Source organism: Protopterus annectens, chromosome 4.part0 (genome assembly GCF_019279795.1).
Source record: "Protopterus annectens isolate FY-2018-M chromosome 4.part0, PAN1.0, whole genome shotgun sequence".
Lineage (NCBI taxonomy): Eukaryota > Metazoa > Chordata > Ceratodontiformes > Protopteridae > Protopterus > Protopterus annectens.
Window position 1 is genome coordinate 859447189 of NC_056733.1, and position 21821 is coordinate 859469009.

The 21821-nt window shown below is 40.2% G+C and overlaps 1 protein-coding gene across 1 annotated transcript in view; it reads right to left on the reverse strand.

The window, feature by feature from the left end:
• LOC122800356 (guanylate-binding protein 1-like) overlaps window positions 1-21821 on the reverse strand; it is a 697264-nt gene that overhangs the window by 49856 nt on the left and 625587 nt on the right. Inside the window, exon 8 of the mRNA XM_044069806.1 lies at window positions 18807-19019. Within this exon, the coding sequence (XP_043925741.1) occupies window positions 18807-19019 (213 nt within the window). The remainder of the gene's footprint in view (window positions 1-18806; window positions 19020-21821) is intronic.

Consider the following 21821-nt stretch of genomic DNA (forward strand, 5'->3'; position numbering starts at 1 on the left):
GAGTTTTCAGTATTTCTTTTCTTTTTTGGTCTGTCAGCACTTTGGATTTCAAGTGCTGACATTTCAATTGGGAGCCAAGTAAGTGTTGTGGCTGCTATATTTCTTGCATGCCCAATTAAATAATGTTTAGATTTGTATAAAGTGCATACTTTATGTGTTTTGCATACAGTATAGACAATGTGTTGATTAGACTGAAGATGGCGGCCCATAATGACTTCTAGTAGTTTTGCATGCAATACTTGCTTGATATTAGTAAATGTACCAGTCTGATATTGTAGTCAGGTGGGTGTAAAGAAGATGAGTTTTGGATGTAGCATTATTTCTTAATGTTATGGAAGGTTTGTTGTACACCTTTTCAAAGTTGATTGGGTGATTTGGCTGAGCAGATCATAGTGGAGTGATCTGCATATTGTACTAAATCTGAGTCGGATACATTTTTCTACACATCATTAATGAAGATATGATTATTCATATATTTATTAACACTTGTTTACCAAGATAGTCCAGCTGAGTCAGCAAAGTACCTGATTTTCAATGGCAGCATAGGAAGAAAAGCTCTACACATCAATATGAAAAAGACAAACTATAAAAAGTTGCAATAATTTTCCTAGTAGCATAACATAACACAAAGTAAGCTTAATAGAAAACAGTAGCAATATAGGCGTTAGTATTACAGAGTTACTGTGATTCAGTGAATTATACTGATAATTCATCACAATTAAATATCCAAAGCAGATCAACTAAAAAATGTTACATTTATGTCCAGTTGTATAGCAGTATAACTGTCACATTCATATCTGGTTTTGCAGCAGTATAACTATCACATTCATGTCCAGTAGTACAGCAGTATAACTGTTACATTCATATTTGGTTGTATAGCAGAATAACAACTGTTATGTTCATATTCGGTTGTATAGCAATATAACTGTCACATTCATACCCAGTTGTACAGCAGTATAATTGTCACATTCATATCCAGTTGTTCAGTAATATAACTGTCACATTCATATTCAGGTGTACAGTAGTAAAACTGTCACATTTATATCAAGTTGTACAGGAGTATAACTGTCACATTCATATCTAGTTGTACAGCATTATAACTGTCACATTCATATCCAGTTGTTCAGCAGTACAACCATCACATTCATATCCGGTTGTACAGCAGTATAACTGTCACATACATATCCAGTTGTATAGCAGTAAAATTGCCACATTCATGTCCATTTGTACAGCAGTATAACTGTGACATTCATATGCAGTTGTATAACAGTACAACTGTCACATTCATATCCAGTTGCACAGCAGGATAACTGTTACATTCATACCCAGTTGCACAGCAGTATAACTGTCACATTCATATCCAGTTGTATAGCAGTATAACTGTCACATTCATACCCAGTTGTTCAGCAGTACAACCATCACATTCATATCTAGTTGCACAGCAGTATAACTGTCACATACATATCCAGTTGCATAGCAGTACAACTGTCACATTCATATGCAGTTGTACAGCATTATAACTGTCACACTCATATCCAGTTGTTCAGCTGTACAACCGTCACATTCATATTCAGTTGTACAGCAGTATAACTGTCACATACATATCCAGTTGTACAGCAGTATAACTATCACATTCATATCCAGTAGTACAACAGTATAACTGTCACATCATATCCAGTAGTACAGCAGTATAACTGTCACATTCATATCCTGTTGCACAGCAGTATAACTGCTGCACTCATATCCTGTATACAGTAGTATAACTTTCACATTTATACCCGGTTGTACAGCAATATAGCTGTCACATTCATATCCGGTTGTACAGCAGTATAACTGTCACATTCATATGCAGTTGTACAGCAATATAACTGTAACATTCATATCCAGTAGTATAGCGGTATAACTGTTACATTCATATCCAGTTGTACAGCAATATAATTGTCACATTCATCTCCAGTTGTACAGCAGCATAAGTGTCACATTCATATTCAGTTGTACAGCAGTATAACTGTCACATTCATATCCAGTTGTACAGCAGTATAACTGTCACATTTATATTCAGTTGTATAGCAGTATAACTGTCACATTCATATCCAGTTGTACAGCAGTACAACTGTCACATTCAAATCCAGTTGTATAGCATTATGTGTCACACTCATATCCAGTTGTTTAGCAGTATAACTATTACATTCATACCCAGTTGTTCAGCTGTACAACCATCACATTCATATCCGGTTGTACAGCAGTATAACTCTGACACACATATACAGTTGTACAGCAGTATAACTGTCACATTAATATCCAGTAGTACAGCAATATAACTGTCACATTCATATTCAGTAGTACAGCAGTATAACTGTCACATTCATATCCAGTTGTACAGCAGTATAACTGTCACATTCATATCCAGTTCTACAGCAGTATAACTGTCACATTGATATCCAGTTGTATAGCAGTATAACTGTTACATTCATAACCAGCTGTACAGCAATATAACTGTCACATTCATATCCAGTTGTATATCAGCATAACAGTCACATTCATAACCAGCTGTGTACAGCAGTATAGCTGTCACATTCATATCCAGTTGTACAGGAATATAATTGTCACATTCATAGCCAGTTGTACAGCAGTATAACTGTCACATTCATATCCAGTTGTACAGCAGTACATCTGTCACAGACATGTCCAGTTGTATAGCAGTATAACTATCACATTCATATCCAGTTGTATAGCAGTATAACTCTCACATTCATATCCAACTGTACAGCAGTATAACTGCCACATTCATATCCAGCTGTACAGCAATATAATTGTCACATTAATAGCCAGTTGTATAGCAGTATAACTGCCACATTCATATCCAGCTGTACAGCAATATAATTGTCACATTAATAGCCAGTTGTACAGCAGTATAACTGTCACATTCATATCCAGTTGTACAGCAGTACATCTGTCACAGTCATGTCCAGTTGTATAGCAGTATAACTATCACAATCATATTCAGTTGTGCAGCATTATAACTGTCACATTCATGTCCAGTTGTATGGCAGTATAACTGCCATATTCATAGCCAGTTGTATAGCAGTATAACTGTGTGAAGATAGGTGAAGGCTGCCAGCCTAGCCAGATAGAATTTTGGAGATAATTCTGTCATTTGTAAATATTAATGTAAGCCACAGGCTGTTCTCTTAAATATGAAAAGACTGTAATGGATGTGGAACTGAAATAATGTAGCAACAGTGCACTCTGCTGTAAGAAAGCTAAGTCAAGAATTTTATGACTGCCTCTGATGTCAAAATTTGGAGCCAATATGTCTGGATGAAGGAATTCTGGCTATTGTTTTAAGACCAGAGTTAATGGCTAGAAGTTGCATGTATAAATGTCCTTTATTGCTTTGGTTTCTGACCAGGTGTTGAGAATGTAAATGTAGTTTCTGTTAGCCTGGGAACATCAGAGAAGTGTGAAGAATGATGTCATGTGAAGTAGCTGTATTATCAATTTAAAGTGAGAGAATGAGAGAGCTCTGAGCATTTTGTCTTGAGAACATCCAACATCACCAGCACTGCTTTGCTGTATATGTAAGCTATTTTGAATTGTGTTTTCTCTTAGAAATAGCTAGAAATTAGGAAGATTAGACTAGTTTGTTTTTCTGTGATGTCAGAACCTTTCTACTGTATTATTTTAAGTATTTCTCTGTGATCTCTGAATAGCACGGTGTAGTAAGAAGTATTGTCTTGTGTTTTTATTATTTATTATTAAATATTGTAAAACTTTTCAATTGTGACTGTTTTGTGTAGAGATAATTTAAGCTCTAAGAGTACATTGCATGTATAGAGGGTTTATATTATAAACCCAAATGCTTACCTTATCGAATCTCTAAACGTCAACCACTCCTCATCAAACCACATAAACACCGAATGCCCTAAGCGAAATTCAAAACGTCAGACTATCATACTTGTCCCACCCCACCGTCCGCTACATACTACCTACACAAACAAACTAAATAAACCACATGCATACACTAACCAAAACCCTTCTTCTAACCCTAAACTAAACCCTACTTCTAACCCTACACTAAATCTTACATATACCACCATGTATGCAATTAACTTAACCCGCACTCTAACCCTAAGGTCTGTAACTATCACACACTTACCTTACAGAGCTATACCACAGAAGGCCAACCATGACGATTCAACATTTCCGGTTCCGCTCTTCTGGACATTTGATGTTTTTGCATTTCGATAAGGACGGGTTGACATTTAGGGATTCGATAAGGTAAGCATTCGGGTTTATAATATAGACCCTGTATATAGTGATACTGTACCAAGTCACTCCAATAAGCTTTGCTGTTCAGTCACACTTACCATTTGGATAACAATATTGCACAGTAATAATTGGACACCCTTTCATAAGGGCCTTTGAGTAGCTGATATTAGTGGGTGGTGGCAGCTGGTACTACCATATAGTCTGGGTAAAAGGGGCACTGCTGGAGAATCTGTGCCAGCCTTTCCCAGGAGTGTATGTGTGGTTGTATATAACTCTTATCTCAAAGTGTGTGTGTGTCAGCTACTTTGATTTATTTCTTTTTTATTTATTTATTTACATTTGTTGACTGGGAGTGTCCGACTGGACGTAGGTCCATTTTCAGCGGAGGCTTGGGGAGAAAAGCTCCACAGTTAAAATAAACAGACAGTAGTTACATTGGATTACATAGCGATTAACAATTTGATTAACATAGCAATTAATTACAAACATATTTACAGATGAAGAACATAATACACCAGAAGACAACTAGAATCTTTATCTGCAAAGTACATAACAGACATTAACAAATGTTACAATAAGAAGTTCATGCTGTATAATAAGTACTAGGCTTATGAGCATCTGAGCTTGCTATAACCAAGGTAGTTAGTGGGGTGGAAAGAAAGGTAGTGGGTGGATGGGGTGGGTGATATTAGAGTGGGAGTTGCAAGGGCATAGCCAGCATGTTTTTAGGTGTGCTTTTAGTAAAGTTTTGTAGTGGGTGCATGATGGTATGGAGGTAATTATGGGTGGGAGGGAGTTCCATAATTTGGCTATGGTGCAAGAGAATAGTGCTTTACCAGCAGAGTTATTGGCTTTAGTGATCTGCAAGTGATTTTTGTTGTTTGAACTTAGTGGTCTGGTGGTGTGATAGGGTTGGAGTAGATTCTGGAGGGATGGGACATTTAGTGGATGGTTTACTAGCTTGTGAGCGAGTGAGAGTTGATACCACTGAAGGAGGTGAGGGAGTTCAAGCCAGCCCAGTTCAGCAAGTGAGAGACAGTGGTGACTACAGTAGGATGGCCCTGTGGCAAATTTGGTGATTTTGTTGTAGCAGGTCTCTAGCTTGTTTAGATCGCATTGCCCTAGGTTGGTATATATTGGAGAGGCATAAAGTAGGGTGGAGATAAGGTGGGAATTTGCTACTGAAATCTTTGCTGCTTTGGTGAGAAGTTACTTATTTCTGTATAACGCTCCTAGTTTTTTATGGACTTTTTTTATGGTCATGGATATGTAAATGTCAAATTTTGGTTTATTGTCTATTTCCACTTCTAGCAATTTGGTGCGTTCAGTTGAGTATATAGTGGTGTTGTCTTTTGCTGTGATGTTAAAGTGAGAGTTGTTTTTAGTATGTTTGGTGGGTTGGAAGATGAGTAGTTTAGTTTTGTTAGGGTTAAGTATTAATTGGGCATTGGATAACCAAATTTCAACAGAGGAAAAGGCTTCCTGTGTGACTTTTTGCAGTTTGGGTAGGCACTGGGCTGAGCAGATGATGGTTGAGTCATCTGCGTATTGTATGAGTGTGCCATGTTTGGTGGCAGAGGCTAGATTATTGGTGAAAACAGAGAAGAGTAGGGGTCCAATGATGGATCCTTGGAGAACCCCTATGGAGACAGGTAGTTGGGGAGATATGTCATTCTGCCATACAACAGATTGTTGGCAGTCAGACAGGTAACTCTGAAACCAGTTGGAGACTGATTGAGAGAAGGATTGGTTATTGAGAACATAGATGAGTTGTTTGTGTAGGACCATGTCAAATGCTTTAGATAGGTCTAGGAAAGTAGAAGAGGAGAGATAGCCATTGTTTTTATGCTGAAGGATAGTGTTAGTAAAGGAGAGTAAGGCAGTGGTGATGCTATGGTTTGGTCGGAAACCATGCTGAGTATTGGAAAGGAGGTTGTCAGTAAGGAGGTAGTCTGAGACCTGAGAGTCTATGCATCTCTCTAGTATTTTGGAGAGTGGAGAGAGAATAGCTACGGGGCAGTAATTGGTTAGTTCTGTGGAGGGGCTGCCTTTGTGGAGGGGAATTATATGTGATACTTTCCACAGTGTGGGAATGTAACTTTCTGACAGAGATCGGTTAATCAAGATGGATACTGGGAAGGCCAGAGCATCAGCTGCAATTTGTAGGTATTCACTTGGGAGGCTGTCTGCTGCTAATTTGGTGGGCTTAAGTTTAGTTAAGAGTTTTTTTTATACTGGAGGTAGGTACAGCAGAAAAAGAGAAGGCAGTGGGGAGATTACTATTTGAAGGTATGGGTTGGAGGGGAGGGGGGTTGTGTTGTTTAGCTAGTGATAGTATGGTTTGTGTGAAGTGTGTGTTGAATGAGGTAGCAATATTTTCAGAGGAGTGAGGGATGTTAGGATGAGGGGTACTGACTTTACCTGGGTGGAGGATGGAGTTTATGGAGGACCAGAATTGTTTGGGGCTGTGTTGGGAGGAGTTTAGGGCAGACTGGTAGTATTGCAATTTGTCCTGTTTTATTAGCTTTTTGATTCTATTGCGTAGTTCTAGGAATTTCTGTCTAGCTGAGGGGGTTTTGGTTTTGTGCCAGTGCTCCCAGGCTTTATCCCTGTTTTTCATTTCTGACTTAGTGGTTTTCTGTAGCCATGGGGAGGGTTGTGCTTCAGTTCTGGAAAGTCTTATGGGGGCATGGTAATTAAGGATGCTCAGGATGGTAGTATTAAAAAATTCAAATGCGTCATCAAGACTGAGGTACTTTAGAGAATGCCAGTTACATTCTTTGAGGGATGAGATGAATATGAGTGGGTTAAAGTTTAGATTTTTACATATTTGACAGTAGATGACATGTTTAGCTTGGTATAGGTATTTTTTGAGTAGGAATGTTGGGGAGTGATCACTGAGACTATCTGATAAGCAGCCTGTTATATATGACTGGGGGCTCTTACTGACTAGTATCCAGTCCAGGGTAGTGTGCTTGCTGGAGTTTTTATTTATCCTTATTGGCGACTGGACTAGTTTGGTGAAGCCATGAAGGTTTACACGATGGGTTGTATGGTTGCCAGAACAGGATTGCCAGTCAATATTGAAATCACCTAAAATTATAGTTTCTTGGGGGAGATGGTGGGTAGACCAGCTGAGGAGTTTTTTTAGTGGAGGGATGTTTTGGCCAGTTGGGAAGCAGCATCCAATTATCTTGATGGTTTTGTCTTGGTTTATTTTGAGGTTGGTATATATTATTTCTTCATTGCCTATTTGTGGAGCTGTTGATTTTAAGATCTGGATGTTTAGATGCTGTTTAAATATTATAGCTACACTGCCTCCTTTCTTGTTTAGCCGGTCTACTCTTAGTATGCCGTAACCAGTAGGGAGTATTTGCTCACTGGTAATGTGAGGTTTTAGCCAGGTTTCTGTCAGGATGACTATATTTGGGGAGTACAAGTCTATGGTGGCATGGAGTTTGTGGACTATGTTGGATATACTTTTAATATTTAGGGTTAGTAGAAGGAAGTCACTTGGCTTTCTATTGGCTGTGATATGGGAGAAGTTGTGGTTTCTAGTCTGATTATGAGGACTGGGGTTGGAGATGGTAGGGCCAGGGTTGGGGTGGATGTCTTCACTGAGGGCTAGTTTTGATATGCATGGGATTATTAGTTTTCTCAGTTTTTGAATGTGTTTATTAGGGAAACTTTAGGATTGTGCTCTGTGGGTAATAGGTATGGTGGGAGGGTTACTATCTTAAGTTGTAGGGATGCTTTATGTTTGAGTAATATAGTTGGTAGAATATGTGGGGGGTGCATAGGGATGGTTCTTGAGTTGGTGGGAGGGGAGCTGAGTGAGTGTGAGACATGAGTGGTGGTGTGAGTAGTAGTACAGTGGTAGTGGTTGAATGGGGGAATGATGGAGCTTTGGTAGGATGTAAGATATGCAAGGAGAGCGCATGCAGTGAGCATAGGTAAGGTATGCTTGTACACGTTAGTTGAGGAGGTTTGATAGTAATGGGAAGATGGAGGAGGTAGTGCTGGGTTAGCGCTGTGGTTGGCTATTGGAAAGATGGGAGGGGTTTGTGAGTGTAATAAAGGTAGGACCACTGGGGGCAGAAAGGAATGGGGGCAGGGTGGGGAGTGAAGTGGGTAGAGACCCTGTTAGTAGCTCTTATGAGGGGGCTGGAAACAATCAGGTAACAGAGTGAATTGATAAATGAACATATGATAGTGACAAAGGGTGGATTGTAGTTTTAAAAATGGTGCCTGACACAGGTAATATTTATTAATTTTGGGATTGGCTTAAGGTAATAAACAGGGAAGGGGGATGGGGAGAACAAGGGTGTGAGCAGGCAGTTCTTATGTATTGCTGCTAATAAGCCAAAGCAAAGACAAGTTTGTGTTTAAGAAACAATCAGAATTGACCAAGGACTGTTCTGAAACTGTAAGTAATTTCTTAACCATTTCTCAAGTGGAGAAACAAGATAACCTTGTATCAGTAGGCTACTGTGGTCTCAATTTAAATTAACAAATGCACAGTATTGATCAGTTATGGATACTATTTGCTAACAGAAAGGAATAAGAGAGAAAGTGGAAGATGAGTGTGTGTGTGGGGAGGGGGGCTGCTCACAAGCCCAAGCAGAGTGCTCTCCAGGGGAAAATGAATATTGGCTCAAACAAGTAGACACATACTCAAAGTTAGCTTTACCTGTTTGCAGACAGTTCAGACCTGGACTGTGCTTTTCTTATAAGAATGTTAAAGGTGGTACCGCAGTTGAATACGTAAGAGTGATATTAGGTCTAGAAAAGAAGAGTGCAGAGAGGTGTAAGCACTTTTGAGATGGTAAAGATATATTATAAAGATTACAAAAAACAAACTGAGCGAATAGCTACAGCATACAGGAAAATATGTCTTGAACCAACTACTAGTATATGGAGATACTGAGCCAATTGGAAAAACACTTGGACCCATACTTGGGAGGGGACATGAAGCACTGGTTGGACAGAGAGGGTGCTGGAGGTTTTAGCTTGCCCACTAGGCTGAGGTCTGGAACCTATAGCTGTGCCAGTCAGGAGTCTTACTGGGGATCTGGAGAGAAAGGGAGAAACCAGCCCCAGACTGACTGTGATCTCTGTGTGCTCTTAAGGGAAATTGTACTTTACTGTGTGTGTACTTACCATCCTTTCCCTTTATGGACATCCCTCACTGGTGTTAGTGGTGAGGATTGAGGCTCCTTGATTGCTGGGCCAGTGCACAGGTGTCGCATATTAATTGTTTGGCAGTAGTGGGATATCCACACCACATATTAACTGGTTGGCAAGTATTAATTGCCTTGTAGTGGTGTGTGTAGTGTGAATTCCTGTAGCTTGTGTACAGTGATCACTGAAGATATTTTGTACTGTAAATCAGACATGAAGTGAATACTCAGAGTTCAGATCACAATTGTTTTACTTCTTTTATTAGCTTAATTAGTCAGTGAGAGCAGGTAGCATGTCAGCAGAGGAGTACAGAAAGCTGACAAGAAGCCAGGTGGCTGAGATGTGCCAGGCTAGGGGACTGGTGCATGGAAACCTGACTAAGGCAGACCTGATTGCAGCCTTGGTCACAGCTGCATCAGAAAACAGCAACCAGGAGGAAATTCAGACTGGCAGTGGAGATGTGCCACACTCCGAGAATGGACAGCTCAACCTTTCTGCAGAGGACTTAAAAATCCATCTGGAGCTAAAGAAACCTGAGTTGGATGCCAGGTGTATGGAAATAGAGGCAGCTCTGAGACTGGGGCATCTGGAAAGTGAGGACAATGAGAAACTGTGATGTTTGCAGACTGAGGAGAATGAAAAACTGCTACGCCTGGAAGCTGAGGAAAAGGAGAGGCACAGGCAGCATGAGAAGGAGATGCTGTCTCTTTGCCAGAGTCATGGAGGTAATGGGGAAGGGAGTAACTGGACCCCAGAAGCAGAAAAGGTCATTAAATTTCTTCCGCAGTTTGAAGAGGGGGATAATTTTGATAGCTTCATTCATATGTTTGAGAGGGTATGTGAGCAGTGTGATGTTGACCAAAGGCTCTGGGCACTGTTCCTGATCCCCTTACTCCATGGTAAAGCTGTAACTGTGCTGTCCAAAATGTCTGACATTGCATGTTTTGATTATACTGCTGTTAAGAATCACTTGTTAGAATTGTTTAAGCTAACATCTGAAACATATAGGAAAAAGTTTTGTGAGCACAGGCACAAGGCAGATGAAAGTGTGAGTTAATATGTTGCAGAACTGAGTACTTATTTTCATAGGTGGGTGAGTGGATGTCAGGTCACTACTTTTGAAGGGCTGGCAGACCTTTTGGTGTGGGAACAACCCCTTAGCACTTTGCCTAAGGACATGAAGATCTGGTTAGGTGATAGACAATGTACTACTTCAGATGAGTCAGGGAAGAAGAGAGACCTATACCTAGCAAGCACAGCATCTCTGCACATGAAAGGGACCCAGTATTGCTCATGGGTCTAAAGGAACCCATGGTGGGCAGCACAGACTGCCCCAACAGAATCTGCCAGGAGCAGGGAAAGCCACTAGTCCAGGACCTAGTGTTAAATGTTTTGAATGTAACCAGTGGGGCCATGTGGCATACAGATGTCCACGGAGGCTAGGTGGGGAAAAAAACGGTGAGAGAGCCAGTAAGTGGGAAAGACAAAATGCCAATAGTAGGTTATCTTGAGACAACCAGGGTACTGAACTACCATCCTGCAGATGTTCTGATAGGGAAGGATTTGGATAAGGCAGTACCATGTATTTATGCAGTTACACGTAGTCGGGCTAGGAGACAAGCATGTGGGTCTGGTAGCCTGGGTGAGACCCAGATGGACTGCATACTTGCAGCCAGGACTGGTGAGGTGATTACTTCAGGAAGGAAGCTATGCTGTAGCAGTGAGACTGAAGGTGAGCCACAGCTGCTTGTGGGCACTGATGTTCCCTTGGACAGGTGACTACAAAGGTAGAGGTGAGTAGTAGTACCTAGGCTGACAGTGAGGCACTACTGTCAGAGGATGTCAGACTTCCTGTGGAAGGGGAGCTGGGAATGGGTTACAAAGAGAGAGTTGAGACCCTACATTGCAAGGCCTGAGGCAGGTAGCTAGTGAGGCACCTGATTCTCAAGGGAATGAGGAATCTGTATACTGGAACAAAGGGTTACTGTATAGAGAGTGGACCCCTGAGGGAGGGCTAGAAGGTGAGAGGGTACAGCAGTTTAGTAGTGCCTAGACCCTACCAGCTGGTGCTTCTAGCCATAGCCCATGATATTCTCTTTGCAGGTCATATGGGCATACAATGTACAAAGAGACATATTATGCAGAACTTGTATTGACCTGGAATTTCCAGAGATGTAACAGGGTACTGCAGGACCTGTGAGCAGTGCCAAAAGGTAGGCAAGGCAGGAGACAAGGTGAGAGCTCCTTTGATGCCGTTGCCTGTGATTGAGGAGCCATTTCAGTGGGTAGATATGAATATTGTGGGGCCTCTGAGTACCCCAAGTTCCACACGGAAAAAGTATATCCTAGTGGTAGTGGATTATGCTACACGATACCCTGAGGCAGTGGCTCTGTCCTCCATTGAGGCAGAAAAGTTGGCAAATGCTTTATTAGAAATTTTCAGCAGGCTAGGTTTCCCATAAGAAATACTGAGTGACAGAGGTGCCAGTTTCATGTTAGACCTGCTGGTTTGTCTGTGGAAGTACTGTGGGGTGAAGCACATGAAGACCACCCCCTAACATCTCCAGACTAATGATATGGTTGAGAGCTTAAACTCTATGATCAAGTCCACACTACGGGCATTTACAGACCAGTTTAAGAGGGAGTGGGACAAATAATTGCCCCATCTGTTCTTAGCTTACAGAGAGGTTCCCCAGGAATCCACAGGCTTTTCAGCCTTTGAGTTGCTGTATGGGCATAGGGTGAGGGGACTTCTAGATTTTTGGAAGGTGAGTGTGAACCTCACAAGGAGTCTGTTTTGGCAATGCTCAGGGAACTCAGGGGCTTGGCCCAGGAGACCCTGGCAGAAGTCCAACAACAGAAAAAGGTGTGGTATGACAGGAATTCTCAAGCTAGAGTGTATGCTGTAGGGAAGCAGGTAATGGTTCTCATTCCTGTCAGACACAACAAGCTGCAAGCAGCTTGGGAGGGACCCTACAAGGTGATAAGAAAGGTAAGTGATGTTAACTACACAGTGGAACTTTTAGGCAGGAGGCAGGGGGACAAATTGTACCATGTTAACATGATAAAACCTTACCATGATAGGGAGGCTCTTGTGCTGAGCATTTGCAGTGGATTGCAGGAGGAGTCTGAGGGAGATCTGGTGACTGATCCCCTCAGTGAGTCTCGGACTGACACCTTAGTGGAAGGGGTAGCAATGTCCCACCAGCTGTCTCCTACCCAAGTTTGAGAAATCCGAGCAGTGTTACAGGAGTTTGGGGACATATTCACTGGGAAACCAGGTGCACCCACCTGGTGCAGCAGCAGGTAGATACAGGACCTCAAAGGCCTATTACTCAGGCCCCTTATAGGGTGCCTGAGAGAGTCAGACAGACTCTGAGGAAGGAGATACAGCAGATGTTGGAACTAGGGATGATTCAAGAGTCCAACAGTCCTAGGCCTCCTCAGTGGTGCTGGAGCCAAAGAAGGATGGCAGCACCAGGTTCTGTGTGGACTACAGGAAATTAAATAGTCACACAGAGTCAGGTGCTTACTCTATCCCTAGGACAGATGAGGCCATAGAGAAGCTGGGTGAGGCTAAGTATCTTACAACCATTGATCTTACCAAGGGTTACTGACTCCCAGTGCTAAAGAGAAATCAGCCTTTGTGACTCCTTTTGGCTTGTATGAGTTCACAAAGATGCCCGTTGGGATGAAAAATGCCCCAGTGACTTTCCAGAGCCTGGTAGATCATATCCTAGCATGATCAGGAGGGTATGCCCCTGCTTACCTAGATGATATTGCCATCTACAGCCATTTCTGGCAAGAGCACCTTCAACATGTCAGGGAGGTGCTGGGCAGACTACAGAGGGCAGGGTTGACCATTAAGCACAGCAAATGTCAGGTGGGTATGGCAGAGGTTTCCTACCTGGGACATAGAGTGGGGAGTGGTAAGATCAAGCCAGAACTTGCCAAAGTGGAAGCCATTCAGGCATGGCCTGCACCTGTTACCAAAAAGCTCTTAGGGACTTCAACAGAAAGTTCACCCCCAGTTATAGTACCATAACTGCTCCCCTCACAGACTTAACAAGGAAGAACAGGCCAGATAAGGTAGTATGGACCCTAGCATGTGAGCAGGCATTCCATGACCTTAGGGAAGCTCTGGGAGGACCCCCTGTGTTGGACAGTCCAGATTACAGCAAAGAATTTGTTGTGCAGGTGGATGCTTTGAACCATGGGGTGAGGGCTGTACTTAGCCAGATTTTTTCAGAGGGAGAAGAGCACCCAGTGGTTTATCTCAGTCATAGGCTCCAACCCAGAGAGGAATGCTATGCAGGTGTAGAAAAGGAATGCCTAGCCCTAGTCTAGGCACTGCAGAAACTTCAGCCTTATCTGTATGGAAGAAAATTCACTGTAGTGGCAGATCACAATCCATATCATGGTTAAACAAAGCCAGCCAGCAAAATGACAAGTTGCTAAGATGGAGCCTAGGGTTGCAAGCATATGATATGTCAGTGCAGCACCGCAGTGGGATTAGCAATGCCAACACAGATGGGCTCTCAAGACAGGGAATGGGATAAGGTATACTCAGATAGACCTAACCCTCACAAGCAACATTTCCTCAAGGGTCACTTGAAAAACTAGCTTGAGTTCTCCCCGGGGGGGGGGGTGATGATAGGTGAAAGCTGCCAGCCTAGCCAGATATAATTTTGTTGATAACTCTGTAATTTGTAAATATTAATGTAAGCCACAGGCTTGTTCTCTAAAATATGAAAAGACTATAGTAGATGTGGAACTGCAAAAATGTGACAACAGTGCACTCTGCTGTAAGAAAGCTAAGCCAAGCATTTTAGGACTGTCTTTGATGTCAAAATTCGGAGCTGATATGTCTGGATGCAGGAATTCTGGCTATTGTTTTAAAACCAGAGATAATGGCTAGAATTTGCATGTATAAATGTCCTTTATTGCTTTGGTTTCTGACCAGGTAAAGAATGTAAATGTAGTTTCTGTTAGCCTGGGAACACCAGAGAAGTGTGAAGAATGATGTCATGTGAATCAGCTCTGTGTTATCAATTTAAAGAGAGAGAGTGAAACAGTTCTGAGCATTTTGTCTTGAGAACATCCAAAATCACCTGTGGCTGTTTTGTGTAGAGATAATTTAAGCTCTAAGAGTAGATTGCATGTATATAGTGATACTGTACCAAGTCACTCCAATAAGTTTTGCTGTTCAGTCACACTTGCCATTTGGATAATAATATTGCAAAGCAATAATTGGACACCCTTTCATAAGGGCCTTTGAGTAGCTGATATTAGTGGGTGGTGGCAGCTGGTATTACCGTATAGTCTGGGTGTGGTTGTATATAACTCTTATCTCAAAGTGTGTGTGTGTGTGTGTGTGTGTGTGTGTGTGTGTGTGTGTGTGTGTGTGTGTGTGTGTGTGTGTGTGTGTGTGTGTGTGTGTGTGTGTGTGTGTGTGTGTGTGTGTGTGTGTGTGTGTGTGTGTGTGTGTGTGTGTGTGTGTGTGTGTGTGTGTGTGTGCGTGTGTGTTAGCTATTTGGGCAGGGATATGAAGCACTGGTTGGACAGAGAGGGTGCTGGAGGTTTTAGCTTGCCCACTAGGCTAAGATCTGGACCTTATAGCTGTGCCAGTGGGGAGTCTTATTGGAGACCAGGAGAGAAATGCAGAAACCAGCCACAGACTGACTGTGATCTCTGTGTGCTCTTAAGGGAAATTGTACTCAACTGTGTGTGTATTTATTACCCTTTCCCTATATGGACACCCTCACTGGTGTTAGTGGTGAGGTTTGAGGCTCCTTGATTGCTTGGTCAGTGCACAGGCATCACAAACTGTCACATTCATATCCGGTTGTATAGCAGTATAGCTGTCACACTCATATCCGGTTGAATAGCATTATAACTGTCACTGGTACTTACGTATTATCGCAACCAGATTTCTGAAGTGTCAGAAATTGTTATGCTTGTGGTAAAAGTGGTTTATGAACCTTTACAGGGGTGTGTATGCAATTAAGTAGTAATGTTTCACTGAGAGTTTGAAGAAGGGACAGAAATAATGGTCCAGTTCTGTACTCCTGACTGCCGTGTAATTTTTTCGGTGAAGTGCACCGTGGTACGTGCATCAGAAATCCCACTTTGGTGATTACAACATCAAATGGAAGTCAGTCAGAAATATTACAAATGTGTGACTGTTCAGGGCCAATAAGCATGAAAATGAAAGATGGCTGCAACAAATACTGAAGAAAGGGGCACTGATTCCTCAGTCACTGCTGTCTCTCTCCTCAGCGGGGGTCCCGTGCCAGGGGTGTTAAACATTATCCCATTTCATACACACTGGCCTATTCATCTGAAGTTGTTTATTGGCAGCAGCCACTTACAATAATAGCAAGAGGTGCTGTAAATGTTTAATAATTCACACCCACATCTCCCAAATGTAGCATTCACGCATTACAGTATGCACATGTAACCACATTTCAAGTGGCCTGGTTGTGTTGTTGGGAATGCGGTGAGTTGTATGACTTCAAACACTAACAACAACTGACAAGCAGCAGTCCTGTTTATAAGTCGGGAAAGGGTGTTACCAGGGAAGAGGAATTTACACATTCTTCTTCTTCCCATTTGAAAAAAAATCAGACGGAATACTACTGAAGACTTTACACATCCCTTCTTAGGTTAGCAGACCTCGTTTCACACAAACATTATCATTTCTGTGCCTACTCAAATCTGGTTGCGATAATACGCTAGTACCCTGTCACACTCATATTCAGTTGTACAGCAGTACAACTGTCACATTCATATCCAGTTGTGTAGCAGTATAGCTGTCACATTCAAATCCAGTTGTATAGCAGCACAACTGTCACAGTCATGTTCAGTTGCATAGCAGTACAACTGTCACACTCATATCCATTTGTACATCAGTATACCTGTCACATTCATATCCAGTTGTACAGCAGTGTAACTGTTACTTTCATATCCGCTTGTACAGCATTATAACTGTCACATTCATATCCAGTTGTACAGCAGTATAACTGTCACATTCATATCCAGTTGTACAGCAGTATACCTGTCACATTCATATCCAGTTGTACAGCAGTGTAACTGTTACTTTCATATCCGCTTGTACAGCATTATAACTGTCACATTTATATCCAGTTGTACAGCAGTATAACTGTCACATTCATATCCAGTTGTACAGCAGTATACCTGTCACATTCATATCCAGTTGTACAGCAGTGTAACTGTTACTTTCATATCCGCTTGTACAGCATTATAACTGTCACATTCATATCCAGTTGTACAGCAGTATAACTGTCACATTCATACCCAGTTGTACAGCAGTGTAACTGTTACTTTCATATCCGCTTGTACAGCATTATAACAGTCACATTCATATCCGGTTGTATAGCAGTATAACTATCACATTCATGTCCAGTTGTATAGCATTATAACTGTCACACTCATATCCTGTTGTACAGCAGTATAACTGTCACATTCATATCCAGTAGTACAGCAGTATAACTGTCACATTCATATCCAGTAGTACAGCAGTATAACTGTCACATTCATGTCCAGTAGTAGAGCAGTATAACTGTACTGTAGGGGTAGTAGTTACAATGTAGTACAGGTATAATATAGGGGTATTACAGAGGAGGTCTCAGGTAACAGCAAGCTAGACTGAAGTTGAGAGTAAGTAAAGAGAGAATAGTTGAAATCTGCAGGAGTTAAATTGTGCAGATTTGGGGAAGAGAAACAAAGGAAAGCAAAGTGTTAAAGAAAAGATAGCGAGGTAGTAGTAGTGCTATGCAGGAGGGGAACAGGCAGAGTAAAGCAGGCAGAATTCATTTTGAGTCTAGATTATCAGTAAGAGTTAAAAATAGTTGAAAATGAAAATTAGAATGGAGGAAGACCTGCCATATAGTAAATATGATAATTTTATAAACTATTATTTGAATGAGGAGAAAAAGCTATCTAGAAAGGTAATAATACTGTAGATCAAAAATAGAGCTATGTATCCAGTAAGTGTCTTGCATGCCCAATTGAATAAGGTTTACCTTTCTATAGGATGCATAGGTTCTTATCTGTTTTCGTTAGAGTATAAACAATGTATTTATTGCTAAAATGCTGAAACACAGAAGGCCCCGGATGAATCTTTGTGGGATGCCTACAATTATGAGTTTAAAGGAAGAGTATGCGAGTTGCCATTGAATGGCTTTTTTATTTTCATTTATTGTTTGTTTGTGAATTATTTCTTGCAAGAAATTATGTACTCATTGTATAGTGGTTTTGCTTATATCTAGGTGGTTAACCAATTCAGGAGTAGTTAAAGTGTAACAGTGTCATAAACTTTGGATAAGTCAAGGAATGATTATGTAACTAATTGTCCTTAGTTTCTTAGTTAATTTATATTATCTTGAATGGTAAGCATAGCTGTTTTAGTTATGTGTCCAGAATGACAGCCATTTTGAATTGGAGAGAGTAAACTGTGTTTTACTAGTGAATAAAGAAGATATGTATGCAATTTTCTAGCATCTTTGGTAATGGTGATAGTACATCAATGATTTACAATTTGTAATTTCCAGAGCTTTTGTCTGACATCAGAACTGTATGAGCCTTTGTGTGCACACAGAGTGCACAAAACAGGGCGGTACTTAGATGCTGTGTCCTGGAATGAGCAGGGGAAGATCATCTGTCTCCATTTATAATAATGACAAAGCATAACCTTACAGATTCTGCAATACTTAAACTGTCCATTTTATTGTACTGCTTGTTTTATAATAATAATATCAATTTGTTAACCATGTAGGCCCACTTGGGACACAATCCCCTTTTAGAGGCTAAGTGAATCACTCAAGGTCACAGAGTAGGCAAATGAGGGCTGAGGAAATCAGACCCTGTACCACAGGAATTATTGTTCACAGCCTTAACACTTTGCACTAATTTCCAGTCATATACTTGGACAGCTGAAGACTCATAGCTTAGTGCACTGCATGAGGTGCATACACTGTGCATATGCATGAGTATACTGTGTAATTTGTTTACTTTGCTTACCTTTCTGTATGGCCTGTGTCATGAGGGACACTGGTCTACTTTGTATCAGCCCACCACCTGTTAAACAGACTGAGCATAATATACAACTCAAAATGTTATTGAACCCTACAATGCATTCATGTTCAGTCTCTGAAACAAATGTGTGGACTCAGCACAGCTGTCTTCCACACTAGGTCCACTAAGCAGTGGAGATTTGCATCTCTGAATTAGTCCTGTTAAGTACAGTTTTTACACAAAGGTACTACAAACTGAATAATTGCAAAATATTACTTTTTGTTCTAAATGAGTTGTACATAAACAAAACACAGTACCTTGACACCTTTTCCTGGTACAGCAAGATATGCTTTCTCTGCACACTTCCGATCAAAACAGTACATTGTATACCCTCCTGGTTTTACATATTCACCTTCCTTCAATTTCTCCTCTAACTCCTTAGCTACCTCATTCAGCACAGCTCGGCATTTCTTCTCAGACGCTTGCTCATTTGCACTATTGTATTGGTCATACAAACATTGTATTTTGACCTGGGTTAAGAAAAAAGACATGTAATACATAGAGTTCAATATAAATGCTGATTTCCACAGTTCCACAGCAAATGCATGGTCAACTTTTTTCATAAGAAACCATGACAATTTAAAGATAACATGTTTATAATAATTTTTTATGATCTATTTATATGCAGGGTTCAATTTCAGATTGAGAGCTGAGAAAAATTAGCATATCAGTTTTAATTTATCACCATCTTTTTTAATTGAAGAAAGGTGTACTATTTTAATGATAACCTATTTCTTTTTTATTATTTGCGCAACCTGCTTATGAAGTGTGAAATGCTGGAGCATTGGTAACTTGCTCATATGAATCAAAGTAACAGTAAATATACTTCTGAAATGTGATAAATTCAGCTAAGTGCAGCTGCCAAAGGAACACTGTTCTCCAGCCACATTTAATGTCACTAACTCAATTAATTGTAAATATTGTGATTAATGTTGCCAATAAAGTACTATTCAAAAAAGGCACCCAGCAGCATATCCAGTGCACCTTTATAGACATCTAAGTTACAGGCAAAACTATGCTATCAAGTGCAAAATATGTCCAAATTAGTTATTCAAAAATTATAGACTTTACTGGATTGAAATACCTATGCTTTTCTTTTTCTTATCTAGCCCTTACTTTTATAGTTTCCCAAAGTGAGCAAGTTGACAGATTACTTTTTTTAAATATTTATGCATTACACTTTTTCCACATACAAAACATACATCAAATTACATTGGCAAGAGATGCAATTTCACTGCTTATATTATAGCATAACTAAAACAGGCAGAGAATATGTTCATGAGATAAACTATGAAATACTTTAAACAATTTAAAGTCCAAAGAGATACTGAATGCTTGGTATATAAAACAGACAGGTTATTTTCCTCAAAGTTACTAAACAATCAAAACAATAGCCCACTTAGGATGAAACAAAAAAATAAATTATGTACTTACCATCATGTTCCATCTGTGTTGTCCATTTTCATTCTTACTCAACAAATGGGTTCAGATCAGATCCTCAGATCTGTCTCGGCTGTTACTAAAGCTCGTGGCCACCAAAAAACTCTCCAGCTCCTCCCTTTTCCATAATGCACCAAGGTTAACACTCCTCAAATCTTGTTTGCTGTTATATATATACACACACATATACATATACATATATATATATATGGATCCCCTTCATAATGTCAACTTACCATTTTGCTGATGTTCAAAACAGTGAGATGACAACATCACAAGTTTACAATCACAAACTCCTGGAACATTGTATTTCCTCTCCGGGAAAGTATCCACTTGGTCAGCATGGTGAACTTTGCCCTTTCTCAACTGTAGTGCGATCTCGGTGTTGGTATATTTAAAGTAAGAGGGGTGTGGAGGTGAAGCCCCCACTTTGATGGGCAAGTTATTATTTTTCCATAGAGGAAATATGATGTTCTGGAGTTCGTGATTATAAACTTGTAACATTGTCATCTCTCTGTTTTGAATGTCTATGAAATGGTAAGTCAATGTTTTCAAGTGGATTCATAGATAGATAGATAGATAGATAGCTATGTGGATAAATAGTGTATGAAACTACTGAGGAAAAAAATCAAGAATATAGAGCATATCTGCAGCTTAACCTTTTGTAAAACGCTTTATGAAGATTTTAAATTCAGTAATTCATTTTAGTGGCAGCAAGATGCTGATAGAATGCATATTTAATTTCACTGTTTGAGCAGTTCAAATCAATGGATACTGAATTAAGAAGAACAAATAATTGTAATTATTTATTTGTCTGCTAAATGGATGGATGGGATGATCTGAAGCAAACTCTATTTAGGCATAATATTCCAAAAATGCTTGCTAAAGGGATAGACTGGACACCTCTACAGAAGCAAATAAATGCAAGACAAAATCAATTTTATTAACAAAGTTTTTTTTTTATTTCTAACACCTTATTTTTTTCAGGTTCTACATGTATGACTGCTCTTAACCCATAGGTTTTGCTGTGGAGATCCATTCAAGTATCCCAGCCCCCCCCCCCCCCAAGAGCTACAAACAAAGTTGTTAGAGAAACAGAGAAACAAAATGTCCATTTACCTAAAGTGCAAGTAACCATCTTCTAAAGCACTTTTACCTGCACAGGCTATACCCTTACGTTTTGTAAACCACCTTAACTGTCCCAAATATGGTGCCCCCCCAAAAAAATATACAAAAAAAAAACTATAAATAAAGGATCCAGTCTGAAAACATGTTGATGCCTTTCCTTATCTCCAGAAAAATGACAAACAAAAACACACAGAATTGGAAAAAGGCATAGGTTTCACTGTGTAAAACAAGTGCTGGGTTTCCAACTTTAGAAAAAAAATAATAAGGAAGATACACACAAAAATAGAATAAGATACTCATGTATAGGCATGGAAGTTTTTTCCCTGAAGTACAAGTTGTCCTTCATAACACTTTTCAGATGAGCATTACTCAATAACTATTCACTACTCTTTGCACCTTCTTGATTTTTGTGTGATACAAAAGTAGATGTGGTTTAAAACATTGCAATGTGTTGGTACCATTCCCTGGCTAGCTGAACTCACTGTTTTCCCTTAACTTCCAAGTGCATGTTTTCATGAAACAGTACTTTAGTTAACCAATATATTTATATTGCTTCCTTTCAGATTTGTTGTCTGTTGATAGCTCACATGTAGTCTGTGCACACTAAATTAGTATTTTATAAATAGTACAGTGACTGTTTTTTTTCCATTTTGGTCTGTTGGAGCAAACTGAAAATATATGTACCCGAGTTCCCTTTTAGATGA